Genomic DNA, 21,089 nt, shown 5'->3' on the forward strand with positions numbered 1-21,089 from the left:
GAGTGCATTGTTTTTGTCTGCCCAATGAATGCATCACTGCATAATCTTTTCTGTACAGCGCAAAGAAACTCTATGGATGTTCAGCAATGATGTATTGGGTTTTGTTATTTCTTGTTGTGTTTTTGCAGTGTGGTTTACCAAGATGGCTTCTATGGTGCTGAGATCTATGTAAGTATACTCGTTTTTTCCCCCATTCCAATGCTTTTCCAACTGTTTCTGTAAAAGAGGGAAGGGTGGAATACAGCGTTAAGGACATGGCGCTCATGATGCTCACTTTGTGAGCCTAACCTGAGCAGCTGGTGCTGAATCTGTCATAAGGCCAAGGGTCAGCTCAGATTTACCATGTGCAAATCCACAAGGATGGCACTCTGTGGTATACTATCAGCCTTGTTGGCATCCCTTGTGCATACGGTAACATGGCACAGTAAAATCACACATGGCTCAACCACTTCCAACTTGGCTTTCTTTGACGGCTGTAGTTGATCGCTATGGATTTTGGGATAATTCTAACATGTACAGTGTGGAATGTACCAAAAACAAACCCCCCTACACACTTAACGTCTTATTCTTCCACATTTTATCTCCACTGCTGCCTAAGTGGGTGCAAAATCATATCTGATCAAGTTGACGAAGTCGACATTACAGTGTTTTTGTTTTAATTTATGGTACACGTTTGATCCGCCTTTCCCTCAGCTTCCATTAAAATACAGCCCAAAGGCCTCATGCTACAGCCCGAGATTGTTTCCAGGCACTATTGTTTTTTTTACAAGCCTTCAGAACATATTAGTCAGTCAGGTGATCAGAAAGCCTGCCTCCCTTTCCCAGGATTATTTCACTGCATGAAAAATGGAAATTAATTCAACATTTAGACATTTAGACTAAAACAAGACAAATGAACGTGGACATAACTGTGATGCATTTACCTGGCGCGCAGAATAGTAAGTTTGCCGCCAAGTTTGCAAACTCGTAGCCAGGTCCATGGCTACAGTCACAGATGGATCTCAAAGTCGAACAGATTTTGACGAATGCACGTAGTACATGTTTGCTTGCCAATAAAGTCAGAATCCATCTCTATGGACCATCCCATCAACTTTTCAAGTAACCTAAAGTTTAGATAACTTATAAAGGAATAGTTCCAATAAAGATTACTCATTCTCATGTCATTCCAAACCTGCCTGCTGAATATTTAATAGGTCTTCACCAAAAAACTTAAAGTTTTCTTCACATACAATGATGGTTTATAGTGATCAGGTGCTAAAAAAGCTTAAAAGAGCACTCTTAATATAGTCCCTAAGATTCATGTTCAGTATATACAGTACAATACCATTCTTGGGCCAGTAAGATTTAAAAATGTATAATAATAGTAATACTTTTATTCAGCTAGGATACATTAAATTGATGGAAGGTGTGTAATTAATTATAATGTTACATAGGTTTCTATTTCAAATAAATACAGTTTTCAAAATCCTGAAAAAATGTATCACGGGTTTCATAAAATATTAAGCAGAACATTAATGTTTTCAACATTGGTAATAATGTTTCTGGAGCACCAAATCAGCATATTAGAATGACTTTTCAAAGATCATGTGACACTGAAGACTGAAGCTTTGGCGTCACAGGAATTACATTACATTTTGAAATGTATCTGAATAGAAAAGTTATTTTAATTTGTAAAAATATTTACTTTTTAATGGTATTTTATTGTTTTATGTAATGAAAATATGTAAATTAAGTCATTATTCACTGATTTTATTCAACTCCGCTGTGAATCTCAAATATGCCTTTTATGGTGCAGGTTGGACATCAGTAACCTTAAACATTACTGGTTGTCAAATGTCTCATAACCAAATGGATGTCAAGCTTGAGAATTTACAGTTTTTTTATAGCAGGCAATGGTCAAAATCTTGGTTTTTGGCAAACAGGTTTGGATCAACGTGAAGCCGAGTAAATAATGACATAAATATCATCTGTGGTTGATCTATCCCTTTAAATCCATCTGTGTGAGCCGGTGAAACTGTAAACTTGAAAGCTGTAACTTCTACAGAATTCATCGTCACAATCTTCTGTGATCTCATTTTTTCTTCGACTCCAGTTGCTAAAAATGTGATTTTAGCAGAGTAGCATCGGACAATAAAATAGCTGTAAAATAAATGCAAGCATCTATAATTCATCGTGCAGTCCTGTATCTGTGATGCCTCAGTCCTGCACGCGCTCTGGCACTGCGATTATTCACATATTGTACCACTGATGTCAGCGAGCTAAAATAACAAAGAGTGGAGCTGCGTTTCATTAAAACAGACACTTCAATAAACACCCCAGCCACTTAGATACTCGCTCACAGCATATATATTCCCTGTCGCTTAAACCTTGGCATGTTTGGAGTGTAAGCGTTCATTAAACATCACTCTGAGAAGACTAGCAGATGAGGCTTGGTTGTTGCGGCTAACAATCTCGGCTAATGTCATTTGATGCTGTTTACAATGCAGCTATTAATAGCTAGCTTGAATGGAGCAATTAATAGCTTTGTAAGATGTCATCTAATGCTTATACAAGCAATATTTAGTGTTGTCTTGTGCCATTCTCCAGCCACGGATGAGCACGTTGTGTGTGTCAAGACCGCTCCCCTGGGCATCGAGCCAGAAGACTCGTATTGGCCAGCCACATTAATTAAAAGGCCCTTCGATAGCTTCAGCCAAATCTTCCATTTGGTTCATTCACAGTAAGCAAACATTGACTGATTTTAATTGTTTATACCAGATTGCCACTTACCATGTTGATCGATAGTTGCCCAGCTCTGCCATTTCAATTGATGGGATTGATGCACACTGGGAAGACAAGACGTTGGTTGCACCACTATTGGTGCACTCAGCGTACATAAGTGAAGATTCTCAGATGGTTCACTTTTGGTCTCTGCTGTTAGGCATCTGTGCCGAGATCTATATGAAGAGCTAATGCAGTCAATCTGACAATTCCCCATTAAACGAAAGGGCTTCACAAAAAGCTGTATTGGCAAACTAAATACTACCTAAATCACTCAGCATTCATTTTAGTGAGCATTGACAGGGACTTTCAGCAGCACTCTTAATGTTGTAACTGAGTTTTGGGATTCACTGCATTGTTAGGATCTGAAAAGAGACGTTTTAATGTATGAACAGTCCAGTTGTATTGTGGACAGATGGTTCTAAAAATGTAATGTCAGTAATGCCCTTCTGTTTGCATGTGTCTGACGGATGCCCTTATGTAACTGACAGGGTGGCTATGCAGCATACAGATATGCCCAACCAGCCGCAGCAGCTGCAGCGGCCTACAGTGACAGGTAAGAGTCTTGTGCTTTCTGTTTGTCTTTTGTTATTTGGTTGATGCATAAAAGGCCCCATGCATTCAACACTGGTAATTTATGGCTATGTATATTAGTTTTGAATGCATCTTAAAATTGTTGGTTTTGAGAATTTTCTGAGATTCCAAACAGTGAACCATTCCAATTATCTAATGGAAAATCACACTTTTTCAATACGAATGGAGCTAGCAATCCAGATTAACTTAAGAAAAAGAAAAAAAACATTGGGGGGGGGGGGGGCTGACAAAGTTAGTGTGTTAACTTAACATATTTAATGTTTAACACTATGTTTTTAAATGCTTCTACCAAATTTGATAATGTTATTCTTTCATTCTGCTTTTTAAAAACAGCCCTAGTTTTAAAAAGTAAGAAAAATGTATTTAAATGTAGACATGGAATTTGCTTCGGTTTCTACACAGTGAGAGTATAAAAAGCCATTTGTTTAGTCTTAAAAATAAAATCTTCATTATATTGTACTTAGTATTATATCTCACACAGTATATATGAAAGTATACTTTTATACTTTTTAAAAGTGCTTTAAAAAAAAAAAATACTCCCCTGTTTCAAAAAGAAATAAGACAATATACTGTAAGAAAAAAAATGCATTTATTGATTCACTTCATTGTGTCTTTCCTCATTATTTGACAAATTAAGATTTCAAAGAAATATTTCTCTGATTTCAAAGAATAATGTTTATGAGTATACAGACTATGTATTTTAATGCCTTATGCACAGCAACTTTTAACTGTATTTGAGCTTTAAAGTCATTCTAAAAAAAGTGTTTGCTCATCTCTGAAATTCTGGAATGAGTTTACAGATCTGCTCTCTTATTAAACTGGATTAAATTAGATCATTTAGATTTTGCTTCCCTATCTTTGATACTCTCTCGCCCTTTAAACTTGAATTCAACCTGAATTTCCATAACCACTTAGCTTACTCACTTCAGGACACAGGGTTGAGTGTGTGTGTGTGTGTGTGTGTGTGTGTGTGTGTGTGTGTGTGTGTGTGTGTGTGTGTGTGTGTGTGTGTGTGTGTGTGTGTGTGTGTGTGTGTGTGTGTGTGTGTGTGTGTGTGGTGTGTTGTGTGTGTGTGTGTGTGTGTGTGTGAAGACGAAGGTGGTGCAGGGTTGTCAGTAATTTATCCAGGACCTGTGGGGACCCTGTCAGGTTGGATCAGGCCAGGCACTGGTTTAATCTAAGCAAGATTGAGCGTGTCAGTGCCGATAAGGCATGGCCCTGCCTGCCAGCCTGAAGAGCCCAGATAATGTAAGATTTATCAGAGCCAAGCACAGATCCACATCAGAGCAGGTGACAAGACTGGCATTCCACCGCACTTATTTCAGCCCCCTTCCCACGTCCCCTCTTTCGCTCCAGCTCTCCTTTTCTCTCTCCACCTCTTTCTACATCGCTTGTCATTCAGCTCCTTGCTTTCACATAAGCCAGCTCTGCGTTTCGCACTCTAATTTGATATGTCATGGTGGAGGGGTTTAAATGTGTTTAAATGATACAGACTCCTGAACTCACCTCTTAACAGAGTATTAATTCTGTTATCATTTACTCACACTCATGACTTCTTTCTTCTGCGGAGCAAAAAAAAAAGATATTTTGATTCCATACAATCAAAGTCGGTGGAGTTCAGAACCACATTAGATCCCACTGACTTTCATTGTTATGAACAAAAAACAAACACTGACATTTTTCTAAATATCTTCTTTTGTGTTCCCCAGGCAAAAGAAAGTCATGTTGGATTGGAGCAACAGAATGATGACAGAAGCATAGCTGTTCTTAAAAAAAATATATTGCTCAAAGGGATAGTTAACACATAAATCAATATTTTTTGTAAATCAATTTGTGTTTAATCGCCTGTTGTTCCAAACCTGTAAAAAAAAAATTCATCTGTGGAATATAAAGGAAGATATTTAAAAAAATGTATTTGTTTCCATACAGTGGAAGTTAATAGTCACCATAACTGTTTAGTTATGAAAATTTTTCACACACAGAAAAGAAAATGGTGTAGAAACCCTTTGTATTAAGAAAATGTAAGTAAATTTCACAATCATTTACAAAGAAACAGAAAATAACAAAATTTCAATTAAACATTACATTTTGAAACTGAAAAACTAAAATAATATTTTCTTATAAAACATACTCCAATAATCTTTCTTTTATGTATGATTACAAAAACTCTTTTTTAACTCTCCAATACATTCTTCTGTGTTCCGCAGAAGAAAGAAAGTCACAATTTTCATTTTTATTATCTAATGGAAACCATTTTGAAGGAGAAAAATCAATCTTGCTTAGTCCAGCTGGAACTAGCTATCCAGGTTTACTTTAGAGTGGGTCATTCCCGCGGCCCGGTTAAGCTGCAGGTTAAGTAGCCCGGCCCAGCTGGGGTGTAACGGGGATTCCCAGCCACCCTCGTCTGCACTGTCTGTCACAAGCAGTTAAAATCCCCTCCGCTCAGCTCTCTCACTCCACTGAGCTGGCCTGACCTTTGATGTTGTAATAATCCCAGACGACAAAAACCTGGTCAGATCCGATAGTATTTCCATATGTAATAGCATGTCTGGGCCCAGGATTTTTTCCCCTCTTTCCTCTTTTCTCCACTCTCAGTCTGTGCCCATAGGCACCCGGCTCAGCCTGCCTTATCTGCTCCCCACAGGCCCTCATTTGCAAGCGTATGTTTGTAGGGAAAGTCAACAAATGAAGAAGGGAAGTGTTGGGGGTTAATAAATAAATAAAGGAAGAAGTAAGGCCCATCTTGGAGGAATTACTTCCAAATCGGTACCAATGAAAAGAGCCAGAGAACACCTCCGCCACCACCAGCCCTGTGCCTCTTTACAGTGCAGCCTGGGTAAACAAGGGAGGGCAAAGGAGCATGAAAAGGATAAAGAGAGCTGTGAACATAAACTCCCTGCCCCTTTCACTAGCTTTTTTAATGCACACGCACAACAACACAAAATCCAAAGCATCCCTACATCTTTTTCCTTGCTGGGTCCTTTCTGTTCTGCATTACCTTTAGAACTTTGTAACTTTTAAAGTTTGAATTTGCTAATGTTGTCAATTAAGGAACCATTTATAGAAAAAGTTTTTATTTAAATATTTAAACTTGATTTTTTTTTTTTTTTTTTTTACTTGCTTAAGTATGAAAACTAACTGAATTCATATATTTTTGTATTTTTTATGTATGAAATTTTAGTGTTACATATTTTAGTAATGATTTTTCAAATAAGAATGTTAATGAATTGCATAAACCATCGCATAATTTATCAAATCCATTGCTAGGAATTATTGCTTTTTGTGCTATTGCTTTTTCCACCAACATTGTGTCACTTCCTGGAGGATGATGTCAGTAAGCTTGCTTTTGATCGTTTAAAGGGATTATATCATGGGAAATAAATTATATAAATTATGACATGGAAAGTGATTGTTAAAACAATTACACAACAACATTTTGATTAGATGAATTAAAAAAAACATACTTTTTCTTAAAAAAAAAAAAACTTATTTACAAAATGGCAACATACACTCAAACAAGGGTAATAACATTGTTTTAGATTCACCCAAATGTTCACTTAATTGTGATTTTGTGATAAAAGAATACTAACATAATTTCCATCTTTTAAAATTGTGAGTTTAATCATTTAACCAGTGTGATACGAGTGTAATGCATGGTAGAAATGAGCCTGCAATGCTGCTGTTGGTTCTTCATTTCTGTTTCCCATTTTCTTCGCTTTTCTACTCTTTTTCAGTGTCTTGTCCCTCTCACATCAATATAACTTTTACCACATGCCCATAAGATAAAATACTTTTACTCCAAAACAATAACAGAGCACCTATCACTTTTAACAGACTTACCTTTATACAGTGTATTTATGGCAGGTCAGTGATTGCATTTTTATCAGACAGAAAGAAAGAGAGGGCAAGAGAGAGAGGAAGGGTGTAGTGATAATGGAACTAGTTCAAATGAACAGTGTTCGCTGGTACATACCGTCTTCTTGAAGCTTCAATGCCCTCTCTGTTTCTTCCTTTCCCTGTAGCTATGGCAGAGTCTATGCAACAGCAGACCCTTATCACCACACGATTGGACCTGCAGCCACGTACAGCGTAGGCACTATGGTGAGTCTAGAAACATAATGCATGAAACATTCACCTTTCCCCTTACATTACACAGACTCAAGCACCCCAACAACATACAAGGCGGAGCCCAGTGCTACTATAATGATGCTCAAAGATATCACTGTACATTCTGTTGAATGTAATAGAATTTTGAACAGAATAACTAAGTATTATAATACTGAATGAAGCATGTGCTATGAGCTGAAGATATGTAGCTGCAGTGGCTAAAGTCTTTGATATCTTACATGATAATATTCATATTCAGGGTTCAAAATAACCAGCCATTAATTTGCTTTATTTATACATACTTTATATGTAATTAATATATATATATATATATATATATATAGCTGTGAAGACCGAAAACATATCCCAGATAAAGATCTGATCAACAATGTAAGTCACAACAATTTTTGGTTTATTTATTTATTGGTAGATGATATTACCTTTTTTATTTTAATCGCTTTCTTCAGCTACATCAGGAATCATTCTTACAGATTGCTGGTGGCCAACTGGCAAAGTGTTTTATTTACTCTCCAAAGCCAATTCATACTTGTATCTTGCGCTTGGAAAGTGTTAATTTTGGACCCTGTTCACACTTGTATTATTAACGTCAGGAGTATAGATAAATGTTAATATATTAAGAGACTCATCTGCTGATATATGTGTATGTGATAGTTTGTCAAGATGGATCCGGGGCACTTTGTATCTCATTAAATGCATTGGGGTAATCCAGCGTACTGACATTTGATTAGACCCTCCAAATGAGACACTGTCCTTTTCATATCAGCAAATGTGGGGATCGTCATCCCCGTTAATGTTTGTTTTTAGCTAGCTTTTGCAGCTAACATCAAAGATGAAAAATTCTAAAACTCCTATCTGAACACAAAAAGAGAAAGCGCTTTATGATTTGTTTTTTTGGGGGGCTGTTGGTCGGGACTTTTCTCAAGATTAACGACCATCAAGCGCGTGCAGCAGTGTGCCGTGGGAGATTAAAGAAAAGGCAAGAGATAGAGGAAGAACGACGGGGGGAAAAGAAAGAGAAAAAAAAAAGATTCCATCCCACCTACCTCCCCCTGCCCATGAGGCTTATTGGACAAACACTCTGCCTAAGACAAATGACTGGAATTTACCAAGTCGACATCCGTGTGATTCTCAAAACCGTACTATTCCCCGGTGCAGCTGCTAGCTAAAAGCTTTCATTAATTAAGACCATTTTTTTCCTCTTCATTTACTTAATTAAAACTGTGGCCTCTGTTGCTTTTTTGCCTCCTTTTCTTTTTTTTCCAAATTTTCCTCCCTTTCTCAAGACTTCAATTTACCACATTAAGGCATAGCAAATAACCTTCGGCACTTCTCCGGTCAAACGAGGGCCACAGGGGGGCCGAAGTGGGCACTCAGAGTTCTCAGTGATGCCAGGACCGAACCGGTTGCGACTCAAATGAGCAAAACTCTTCTCAGTACTTGCACTGAGCCTGCTGAGAATGAAATTAATATAATTAAATCATATTTGACCAGTAGATCACAAGTAAAAAGTATTTAATAATGAGCCCCTCAGAGGGTTGGGGGGGTAAAAAGTAAGTTTGCTTTGCTCTCTGTTAGAACAGAATTCATGCCACGTTTAAGGCGTGTGTGTATTTTGCACAGGGTCGGAGCTGAAGAGAACGGCCCATAGAGCCTTTGAAGTTTTTTGTATTTGGCGAGAGCAGAGTAAGGCATACTGCACTCTGGTTAAGGAGAGGGCTGAGAAAGTAGTGCATGTTAGATGTCTCCAATCAGATCAACCTAAGGGCCAGACGGCCATGATGGAGAGGTTCGATACAGAGTGACTGATGAAATACACTGGGCTGTTTTAGTCGTTAACCGGTTGATCCATGAAGCTCTGAACTCTGAGTTAAAATTCACATTGTAATTTCATTCCGAACTTGAAACAATATGCAAAACGAGACAAAAGGGAAGAAAATTTCAACCACTGTTCACCCCAAAGAATCTATTTAACACTGATTGGGTCCTTTTTGTTTTTCATCTTTGATGTTGCAGGCTAGCCTTTACAGAGGAGGTTACAGTCGCTTCACACCCTACTAGAGAGAGAATCAATCCAAACAAACAAACAAACAAAAGAAAGAAAACAAACACAAACAAACAACCCAAACGCCTCTACGTTCGATAGAGCAAAACACCTCCGGGTCATAAGCGAACCTTCCCCGAACAATCACATTTGAGTTAAAGCTCTTCTTATCAACCTGCTGTATCCAGCATTTCTGTTGCTTGGCTATTGATTTTGAATCTGTTTTGTTTGTATTGAAATGTGTGGTCTGGTAGGGGAGGGGCTGAGTGACAGAGAGGAGGGGGGCCGGAGGGGTGCTGTCCAATGAGTTTTCTCATTTAGTCCCACCGTAGATTTATGGGCATGAGCTCAGCTGATTTATGTGGACACGGAGTGGGCCAGGAAGTGAGTTTATTTGCCTTACTAAATGGCACAGCAATGAGCAACTTGAGCAAAACAACAGCAGCGCTAGACTTGCATACGTATATTTGCAGTCTTTGCATTAAAGGCCCCACTGAACGCCCACTTATTAGAAGTGACTGCTATTTATGAATATATAATTTTAAAAAAAGTCCTAAGGTTTGGATATGCTATCTGTAAACTACTAATATGGCCTTACTATTTTTTCTCCAGTAAATATCAAAGGGAAATAATATGTATATAAACATTAATTTGCAAAGCTCCGGCTTTGACTGTTTACCAAAACTATATTGTAGTAGTGTTAAAAAATTATAGTTAGCTACATGGACCCTTCGTGAAGCATTTTAAGTAATTCTCTGTCACTCACACCCTCTTTCTCTTTGACATACTGTTTTATAACTCAATGAACATTTATTGTCTGTATGATTGCAATTGTATGTCATTTGGGGATGTTGATGTCAAGTTGGATGTTTATTTATTTTATATTTGGACAAGAATATTCCATTGCCACAGATAGACTAAAGATACATTTTATGGGATTTCAATATGTTGGTCTTAAGGTTTTTTTTCAAAATAGAATAATTTATTATTATTATTATTATTATTATTAAGTATAAAGTAAAATATTTTAAATAAAAAAATAGAAAATAATATATTATAAATTTTTAAAGCAGAAAAAAAAAATAATAACAATAATAATAATTTTTAATAAAAAATATATTTTTTTAATTTATTTTTTTACAAAGCAATAAATTTAGCAAATCCGGTTACAGTTTCCTCATATGCAAATCTAATTGTATTATTTACAGGCAATGATAACAATAAAATATCTAACAATTACATAATCTAACTATATTGTACATGTATTATATTATTTTAATGTATCTTTTTAATTCCTATTTTTAACAAAACCTGAATACACGCCTGTATCGAAGCACATATTCATGAAGGAAGGCCTCCAGCAAGGTTTCCTTCAGTTTTAATCTGTTAGATGTCACATAAAGAGCGTACCTTTAATCAAGGCCGCTTCTGCTGCTCAGAAAGCATTCTGTAAATAAACATAGTGCAGTAATGTGGAAAGAGAGAACACTTCCCCACTGCACGGTCTATTGCACCCTCTAGCTGATGAGATGTCCAGAATCCCACTGCAACAACAGAGATGACAGGGGGAGCAATTACCGCTCATTGCTGAAATCTCCATCACGTTTACGTTCATATGCAAGATGCAGTCCGCTTAAAAAAAAACTTTTGATATCATTTTAGCTACAGTAACAAAAGATACAGAGATATTACAGGCTCTATGTATTTATAAACTGAAAATAAAAAAACATTGCACGTCCCTTGGGGAAATGTACCCTTTGCAGAGAGTATCAGTTATGATGTTCTAAACAACATGGTCCAGTGTTAATTTGCTGTTGAGCTTTGAGAGTATGCAACCTAGTCATAAATTTTCAAAACATTATTGGTCATGTCCAAAATGTATGTAGAGAGGAGGCCAGTCTAAAAATTACCAATAGTTGTGGAAAGATTTATGTTATAGTGTAGGGAAATTATTAGGAAAGAGACAAATGTATCTAATTAATTAAGTAATAATAAATATATACAATTATAAATATATTTAAAATTTAATTTAATTAACTTTAAATTGGCCTGTATTGGATCTTTTTGGAAGGTGTAAAAATGTTGAAAGCTTTCAATCTAGACATATCATATCTGTTTTTATAAATATCCAGGCATATGTGATCCTTAACATTCTTTTCTCAATGGAAAAGCACTAAGGTGAGAGATTTTTCCCCAAGGTGACATTCCCCAGGCCCGGCACTTTATACAGGGCCTGTGATAAGACATGCCAGGCCTTCAGAGAAGAGTGAGAGGAAGAATGAAAGAGAAAGAGTTGGGGGTGGCAGTAATCTTCCCAGTGAAATAGGGCCTCCCTCGTTTCCTAGTTCCTCAGAGCATTGATCATGTCCTTGTGTGTCTCACACACACACACTCGTCCCAGTAAATAGCAGCCTGCACCCCTCAAATGGAATTGTAAGGGTGGAGTTATAGAAGAAGGGGAAAGAAACCAGGGTAGAGAGGCAGCATCCAAAGTATTTACTCCACAGATTAAAGATAACAGCACTGAGTCAATAACCACTGATCTCATTTGGAGATACACTAGGCCAGCCAGGCGCGTGGCACAGCCGTTCTGCTCAGTCTATTACCATAGCTGTTGTGGCTGCCTCTCCAGACACACCGTTCTCCTGTGAGTGTGAAATAACAGCAGCCTATTGTAAAACATAGATTAGATGCATTGCTTTTTTCCACCTTTGTAGGGAGAAATCTACAGCGCAACATAATAGTTCACCTAAACGAATGTGTCCCTGCTCCCCTGTGCAGCATGCAGCTCACTTGGCTCTAAGAAAATGGCAAAACAAAAAATTGTTTAGGGAGCTGTACAACGGCAAAGACTGGGCAGGTGCTACAGCAAACGTGTTTAAAGACGTAGTTCAGCCAAAAATGAAAATTCTGACATCATTTACTCTCCTTCAAGTTGTTCCAAACATGTTTGAATTTCTTTCTTGTTTGACGCAAAATGACATATTGACTGTTGGTAGCCAAAGAGATGCTGGTAGCCATTGACTTCCATAGTAGGAAAAATGCTATGGAAGTCAATGGCTACCGGCAATTGTTTGAATACCACCATTCTTCTAAATATCTTCTTTTGTGTTCAGCAGAAACATATACAGGTTTGAAACAACTTGAGGGAGATTAAATGATGACTGAATTATTTTTTTATTTTTGGGTGAACTATCCCTTTAAGTAACATTTATCAAATAAAATGTTAATAAATTAAACTTAAATGTGGGACAAGTGTTTAAAATGGTTTTCTTAAAACATCCAAACTATTGTTTACCAGAAACCAAAATGCAAAAGCTAAAATCTCATCTGTGGGAATGGAATACCAGTGTTATTCATGCACTGTAAATAACATTTTGATTTTCTTTTCTCTATTCAAGCTTTTTTGCTTTACATTTTTATTATGTCTGACTTTGAACAAATTGTTGTTGATGTGTATCAATTTGAAAATGAAAACCCTTGAAAACACCCTTAATAATATTATGTGGTGACATTTTTATATAATATAATATAACAGGCTTTAAATCAAAATTGTTTACTTTTTCTGAGGTGAGCAGACAGCATATTATGTCCAGAAGTGAGTCAATAGCTCTGTGCTGTGTGTTGCTAAGGTGTTTAAATTTAAATCCTTTTTCCATACACCGCGAAGATATTTACGCTGCCCTCTGACCTCAGTATCATTTATGTGGGAGACACAATTTTAATTGACTTAGTTGCATTCACATTTTCTGAAGCTAGTGGTGATTTATAAGCCTTTTTGAAATAAAATACGCATTGTGTTCAGTGCTTACAGCCACACATTAAGTTAGTCCTAAAAGACATTTAGTTTGACCGTATAAACCATGCTTCGTCTCGTTAAATATCTATGCAGAACTATAAATTAATCTGATTAATTCATGCAAAAGACTATCATATTCTTGACTAAGGCATTTCCATCTATATTTCAGACAATTAAACTAATCAAGCAACTATATTAGGACTCAATCACCCATTTATTTAATTTCAGCATTTAGGCAGAGAGAGAAAACACCATGCTGAGCATGAAATGACTGCTGAGGAGACAGTTTGTAGTCATCTAAACGAACATGTGAGCTTGCAGATTGACAAGATGGAAGTCTCTGTCTTGCATGGACGCCACAGTGGGCCATTAAAAGATTGCCTGTTTTAATTAGCTCTGTTAATGCAGTGATTTGTAAGATGGCACCCTGGGCCAGGGGCCAGTCCACATAGCAGCAGATTTTCATCTCTCTCAATTTGATGGCACAAATGTTAATTTAGGTCTGTTTTAGGGTGCAAACAGACTGGAGTGTAAGCTAAAAAACTATTTTCTTTTGCATTTATCTAATCATTTATTTATTTATTTATTTATTTAAATGTTATATGAAAGTTAATAATGTAATACAATTGTTTATTTTGCGTGCTTAATGCAACTGCGTAACTTGCATAGAATTATGTCAATAATAGACTCAAACTGGGTCACACTGGACAATAAAGTAATTTATTATTATATCTGCTGTTACCTCATTAACTTTCTGTCCTTTAAAATTGTGTCTGTTCCCACTAGCTGTCTCATTGTGAATTTGTTTTTTGTTTTTTTTGTTTTTTTTATAAGCAAAAACTGTACTCTTTGTACATAATACTATATATAAATATATGTGAGCACATATCGCAGTAAATTTTTATATGTATAACCTGTAGTATTAAATGTGTACTTGCTGTCCATTTCATGTAGGCTTACATTGTGAAATTTGCTGCTTATATGAATCATCTCATCTGTTAAAATCCAACTGGTACATTCTGCTCTTCCATAGCCATTTGTCATTGGACTTCTAGATTCAGTAGTTAAAGCTCTGTACATAAAAAAGTAATACTTAGCCATTTTTGTGTCTAAATAAAAGGAAAATTATAACTATCTGTGTTTAGTCTTCTATGTTTTGCTAGACTTTATGCTTATGGATGTACATTTAGTAATATATTTATTTATTTATTTTATTGTTATATATTTTAAATGTTTTTAATTATATATATATACAGTGGCGGCTCCAGACAATTTTTATTGGGGGGCAATGGGGGGTCCTGGTCATTTCAAAGGGGGTCTCATGAAAACCAACAAAAAATACAGTGGATATGGCTAATAAATGCATATTACTGCATCGAAAAGTACATTTTGGTCCAAAAATATAAAAAACTATGACTTTATTCACCATTGTCTTCCCTTCCGTGTCTGTTGTGTGAGATTTCCAAACACTGAAGTGTAGTGATATCCGGTTCACGAACGAATCATTTGATGTAACCGGATCTTCTTGAACCAGTTCACCAAATCGAACTGAATTATGGTTCACGTCTCCAATAAGCAATAATCCACAAATGACTTAAGCTGTTAACTTTTTTAACATGGATGACACTCCCTCTGAACAGGGCATATTGTGATGCATTCCTTGCTAATTCGCGTATCGCTATGGATGGTTATGTATTGATACAGCAGCACATGCTTTGATGCAGTTTTGAAAAAGAAACAATAGAGAAGACAATTTTAAGTTTAAAATAATAATAGCTCTGGGATTAGAAACTTAAATGTCTTAAATTGTCCCAACCTGATGGCTTTTTCTTCTCTGTTCTACAGAATAATTAAGAACAGCGGTTATAGTAAAAACTATAGAAAACACTTGTGCCTCTACATTTTCTTCTTTCTCACCAGCCTCTGTCTCCTGGCTTGCTGTTCCCTGCTCTCTTTCTGTCACTTGTGCCTCTACATTTCCCTCTATCTCCATCTCCTCATTTGATCTATTACTTTCCACTCTCTGACCATCTAGGAACAAGGCTCAATTTACTATTTCAATTTACTATTTCAATTTTATTACTAATTTACTATTACTATTAATCTATTATTTTAACCATCACTACTACTCTTGCACCTAATCAATAAGTCCACCTTAAATATTGATACAAAACATTAAAAAACTGATACACTGGAATATAGTGATTAATATTATTATTACTGTTGTAGTTGTCTAAAACTGAACACATTTGCAATGTAAACAAATGACAGACTACATTTGTTATTCATATCCTTCACACTGCACTTTGATATAGGTATATTATGCATTTTTTATTGACCTTAATATTTTTACATTTATTTCCAGAGAGATATTATTGAGTTTACAGGCTAAAGTGGTCTTGCTGTTGTAAACACTGTTGCTATTGTAGAAAAAATATTTGCATCACATTTAAAATATATTTATATTTTAATTCATTTCTGAATTGTTTTTATTTTTATAATGATAATTCAGAGAATGAGAAAATCTGAATAAGCCTTACCAGTGTTGTGATAATTATTGTAAGGCACTTTACGTGTTAAAAAATAAATTAGTACTGTAATATAATAAAAGTTTAGTCAAATAACATAAAAAAGACCAGACCCTTCGATGCCTGTGAAACTTTTCTCCCTCAAACAGCACGCTAGTGTTACTTCTGCACTACAGGCTACACACAGCAATATAGACAACATATCTTACATTTTCTCACATCACATCGTTCTTGTAAAATAATAATAAGTAAATAAACTTTAAAATCACTTCGCTGAGAATGAAACACCACTTACCAGCTGCCATGGTGTTGAAAATATCCTCTAACGATTAAAAAATGCGCGTGCTGCGTGAGGAATTGTCCCGGTCGGATGAGGTCGTCGTCGTCAGGTGAAAGGTCATCATGTAGGTCATTTTATTTACGGCTAAATTATTATTAATAAATTGTACTAATATTATGATTGGGCGTGGGCAGGCATTCACAAAAGGGAATGTTATTACAAAAAAAATTCGAGGACATTTTGCTTTGACAAAAGGGCACTTAAGGGGCAAAGGAGCAGGTGCTCAAGTGAACCGGTTCTTTCGGACAATTCGATCAAATAAACCAGTTGAAAAAAAAAAACGGTTCACCGGTTCTACCCGCGCTCATAACATTATCACAGAATCAGTTCAGAATCAGTCACCAAAAGAATCAGTTCAGTTCAGATGCGCTCTGTGTCAGTCTGCGTCACGCTGAATCACACATGTGCAGTATCATCAGCTCCTCAGTTCTCGAATCGAACGCGTCCGACAGAAACGGTTCTCGGTTTATTGTACGAATAAATGTCGAAATAATTATTATTTATTATTGTTCTGCGTAGTTTGAAGAGAAACATTTTTCAATCTTTATCCCGGATATATATATATATATATATATATATATATATATATATATATATATATATATATATTAATCAGGAAGAGGGTGGGGGGTCAAATGGGGGGTCAAAGCGTTTTTTTGAGACCACCCCTGGCGCCGCCGGTGTATATATATAATATAAAATATACTTATTTCATTGTCTGTATTTTATATTATTGTCTGTAGTAGCTTCCAGTTTTGTCACTTACATAGTAGATAGCACTTGGATGTTGAAAAGGAGACTTAGCATGTATCATGTTACAAGTGTCTTTGGCTTCCATCAGCATGGCTGCCCACCAGCAGTTTTTTGTCTCCCTCAGTCGATTTTTGTTCATGTTTGTCAAGAAAAATTTGGAGCCTCCCATGTCTGTTCCAGAGATATTACACCCCGAGCAGATAACAGAGGCCCATCATTGGGCATGATCAGTATGCCGGAGCACATCCGTGTGCCCCTCCAGGGATGGGTGAAGAACTACAAAGTCATCTTAAAATTAAAGCCAGCCCGCTCCCTCTTCTGAGGCTCCTCCATGCGGCACCACATCTCCCTGAATTAGAGAGCTTCTGTCAGGATGAGAGCCCCCAGGACACCCCGGAATCTCCTCCTCCTCCTTCTCTCTTTCTGCTTTTCTCTTCCTGTCCGGTGGACATCTTTTCAGCTCAGTGTCGAACATCCTTCTCAGACTACAACGATATCACCGAGCCTCTGATCAATCCAGTTCACTCATTATGCTATAAATTTAGCAGAAGCTCTCCCTGCTGAGCCCTATTTTCACTTCAGTTACTCTAATCCGGGATTTGGGGGATAATTCCTCAATGTGTGTTTAGCGGTACACCCAAGGATTGTTTTTGATATAGAGCCAGTGCATGAAAGATAATGTAATCTGAATATATTTTCGTTCTGCATGATTTGCATTTTTATTGTTTAATTAGTTTCTTTTAGATCATGCAAGTCCAAAAGTCTGAGATCACATTGAAGATCTAGGATTCAGAATCTAATTTAAACCTGGAAACCAAGTTTCAGGATTTAGAAAAGAAAAAGAAAGTAAAACAATCATTTATGATTAAATTGTAAATTGTATATATATATACATATATAGAAAGATAACATTGTTTCATATGAATCATTCAGTTAAAGTTTTTCTTCAAATTTTCATCCTTAAAATGTTGAATGGAAATGTATTAAATTATTAAAATGCAAATAGAAGCATTTTCACTAATGGTCTCAGACTTTTGGGCCCCACTCTATGTGCATGTTAAAGGTAGTCTACATGCACCTCAGCAGCATACATTGCAAAATAACTCATGTTTTGTCTATTTCTTTTGCATTTCTAGTAAATATAAAGAAAGAAGACAATGGAGAAGAGCAGCAGCTAAAAAGGAACAAAAAGGATAAAGGAAGAAAAGTGTCAATGAAAAAAAAACATACAAAAAGAAGTTAAGAGAAAATCCTTACACAGAGGCTGTCAGGAGAAGGCATTATATATCTCTGTGGGGATGCGAGACTGACGCAGTCAAGCTGTGGATGAAAAGAGGAGCTTAGCTTTCACCTGGGACAGCCTTTCGGGGTTGAGGAGAAGAGGAGAGGTCGTCATAAAACTTTTTATTTTTCTAAACTTTTTTAAGTTTATGGTTTCAAAAAGATGAGTGTATATATCTATATAGCGATATATATGTATGTATAAATATGTTACAAAAAAAAAGAAGTGAAAAAAAAACTAGCAACAGAGTTATGAATTAGTGCTGTAGGAGGGGGGATGGGGGTGTATATGTTGGTCCTTCACACCCCCCTCCCACCGCAGACCTCCTTGTCCGGCCTTTTGCTAGGACGGTCAAGGGGGCCGGGCAGAGAGGCTAAAGACCCACCAGACATGATTCCATGTGGCCCCTCTTCATCCAATGCCCTTGAATATATGGCACAGCTGGGTCTTCCATCAGTAGGTTTATGTCATGGTTGAACTGCATTGCTTACTTGGGGAAAAAGACCTTTAGTCGCTAACATAGGGAGCTGTTATTCATCCTGTTTAGATGTAAGCAGACAAACTCGCATGGGACTCCAAATTTCAGTCTAACAGTACATCAGGTTGCTATTCAGGTGTCGCATGGAACAGGGCTCGAAAAGACACTGTAAATAAACCACCAGAGCCCAGTCTGTCTGAAGTAGGGAATGCACTGTCATCCTGCTGTTGTTTGTAGCACAATAGGAAAGGTTTTACTGGGATGTGTGCGTGCGTGTGTTCTTGTGTGCGAATGGTTACGGGCTGAAGGGGGCTTTATAAGAGTCATGTTGGGTCGCGGCGGCCCCAGAGCCCAGGGCTACCAAAAAGCATTTCATTGTAGTGTTGTGGAGGTGGCCGTGCTGTGTAGTAAACACTTTTGTATGTGGTGTCATGAGGCTACAAATTAAGAAAATTGGAGCTGTCTTCTCGGTATTGTCACGGGAGTTTCACTATCCATCTTGAAAATGTGTTCCTGCCCACTGCAAGGTGGAAAACAATGTGCCAGTTTAGTCATACGGTTGTGAGCAAAGTTTTATTAAAAATCGATTACCTTTATACTTCTAACGAGCTCCATTCCAGTGACACATCCTTATATATTTAAACGTTGTACTAATGACATGATGCTCAGCGTGGTCAACGTCGATTGTAGCCATTTACTAATGTTGTATTATTGTATTACCACTAGGAAAAACATTTATATATGGATATATCTATTTGTGACTTTGCGACCCTTCAAAAAGGATTGTAACTTTTTTTTTTTTTTTTTTTTTTTTTTTTTGATGGTGGTCCAGGTTTATTTTCGGCGGCGATTTATGCAAGTACTGAGTGATTTTCACTCGTGTGGCGTTGTTCTATTCGTCTGTATCTTTGGTTCAGCTACTGAATGTAATTCAACTTTTTATGTACGTCTTTGTTTTTTAAGCAGTACTTTGTAAATGTGGACATGGTAAACCGATTCTTTATTCTGAAGCCGGACCTGATGGAGATATTGTACGGTCCAGCTGACACCTCTCTTTTATAACAGGAGCACTCCAGCTGGCCGACGGACATTATCATGACCCTGCAGGACTATGGCAGAAAAGACATAAGATGATTGGATGAGACAGGGCAGAATTATGCTCTTTGGTTTTTATCGACATACATTTTCCTTTTTTGTTTTTTTCTCTTTATGCAAATTGTGAACAGTTGACCCACATTCAAAAGAGGTGTCACTCTATAATCGATGATGAACAGCAGTATGTTATCCTGAGAAAGAAATGCACTGTAAAAAAAAATGTTGCTGAGTTGCCTAAAAATGTGCTTCATTTGTTAACATTTAAATTGACTGGTTTTATTCAGGTCAACATTTTCATATTCAACAGGACTGAATCAACCTGACAACATTAGGTAACTCCAATGAAAGCAAGTGGGTCTGATCAGGAAGAAATGCGTCTATAAAATAACAACTGCACGTTTTCCTGCTTTTTACAGTGTATATTTTGGCTCAGTGAGAAGGAATGGTACATTTAATAGATAGCCCACCTCTACAGACAGCATTCCCAAGCTTTGCAAAATCATGCGCTTCCTCGGACTCAGGTGTTACATGACAGAACTGATGTGTTCCCTTCCATAGGTAATGATGTTACTCTTTCTTGCTGCATTTTTCCTCTCAGAACAAAACTTTATTTTCTACAAAACTGGTGACTCCTATCTCAGTGACTGTACTACTTTATTAACCGAAGGATCATGGAAAACAGTTTGTTGGGTCAGATAGCGACGGGAACTTCAGTGAAGACGTGTTGTTTCAGGGACTCTAAAATCCAAGTGACGGATTCTGCTCTGGAAGAGACTGACTGAACAACCTAACAAAACGATGTCAATTCTACAGAGATCTGAGACCTCTGGGTTTATTTCTTTGCTTTAGTCTGTATGAGACATTACTTGTTTACATGTCCTGGTTTTTTCGACCCAGCTGTGAGGTATATATCAGCTTTTGCACTGTATTCTTTGGCTTGTTGTCTTCCCTCTACTCTCTGTTTCCTCTCAAACAGCCCATTACCTGAGCACCAAAGTCATTTGCCGTCTTCCTCGACCCAAAGCAGAGAACCGATGCAAACTGTAGTCTGCTTATAGTTTATTGTCAGAACTACAATGAAACTCAAGTGCATGTATCTGCCACTTGTTCCTCCATACAAAACGTCCTTCAGATCTACACTGGTCGTCTGCTCTAGATATTAGGGCAGGTGTAAGACCAGCTATGCAGCTCACCTGTGTCTGCACAGTTCCCTTGAACTTCATTCAAACACAGTCAAGCCAATGGAAATGACAAACTTATCTTGGCAATTGCTTTTCCCAACACAAAAAAA

The 21,089-nt window shown here is 37.0% G+C and overlaps 1 protein-coding gene across 7 annotated transcripts in view; it reads left to right on the forward strand.

Annotated features, from left to right (window-relative positions):
- The window catches only part of LOC132121609 (RNA binding protein fox-1 homolog 3-like), a 442,423-nt gene extending 422,309 nt beyond the window's left edge, over positions 1 to 20,114 (forward strand). For 6 of the 7 annotated variants that reach the window (XM_059531196.1, XM_059531194.1, XM_059531195.1 and 3 more), the window contains 4 exons: positions 129 to 168; positions 3,252 to 3,316; positions 7,377 to 7,455; positions 9,496 to 10,120. In XM_059531196.1, coding sequence (XP_059387179.1) covers positions 129 to 168; positions 3,252 to 3,316; positions 7,377 to 7,455; positions 9,496 to 9,540 — 229 coding nt within the window. In that variant the 3' untranslated portion in view covers positions 9,541 to 10,120. Of the gene's footprint in view, positions 1 to 128; positions 169 to 3,251; positions 3,317 to 7,376; positions 7,456 to 9,495; positions 10,121 to 18,079 lie in introns of those variants that run through there. The other variant, XM_059531193.1, reaches the window with a different exon arrangement.
- Positions 20,115 to 21,089: the final 975 nt, after the last annotated feature.

This window comes from Carassius carassius, chromosome 39 (assembly GCF_963082965.1).
Source record: "Carassius carassius chromosome 39, fCarCar2.1, whole genome shotgun sequence".
In the NCBI taxonomy this organism is placed as follows: Eukaryota; Metazoa; Chordata; class Actinopteri; order Cypriniformes; family Cyprinidae; genus Carassius; species Carassius carassius.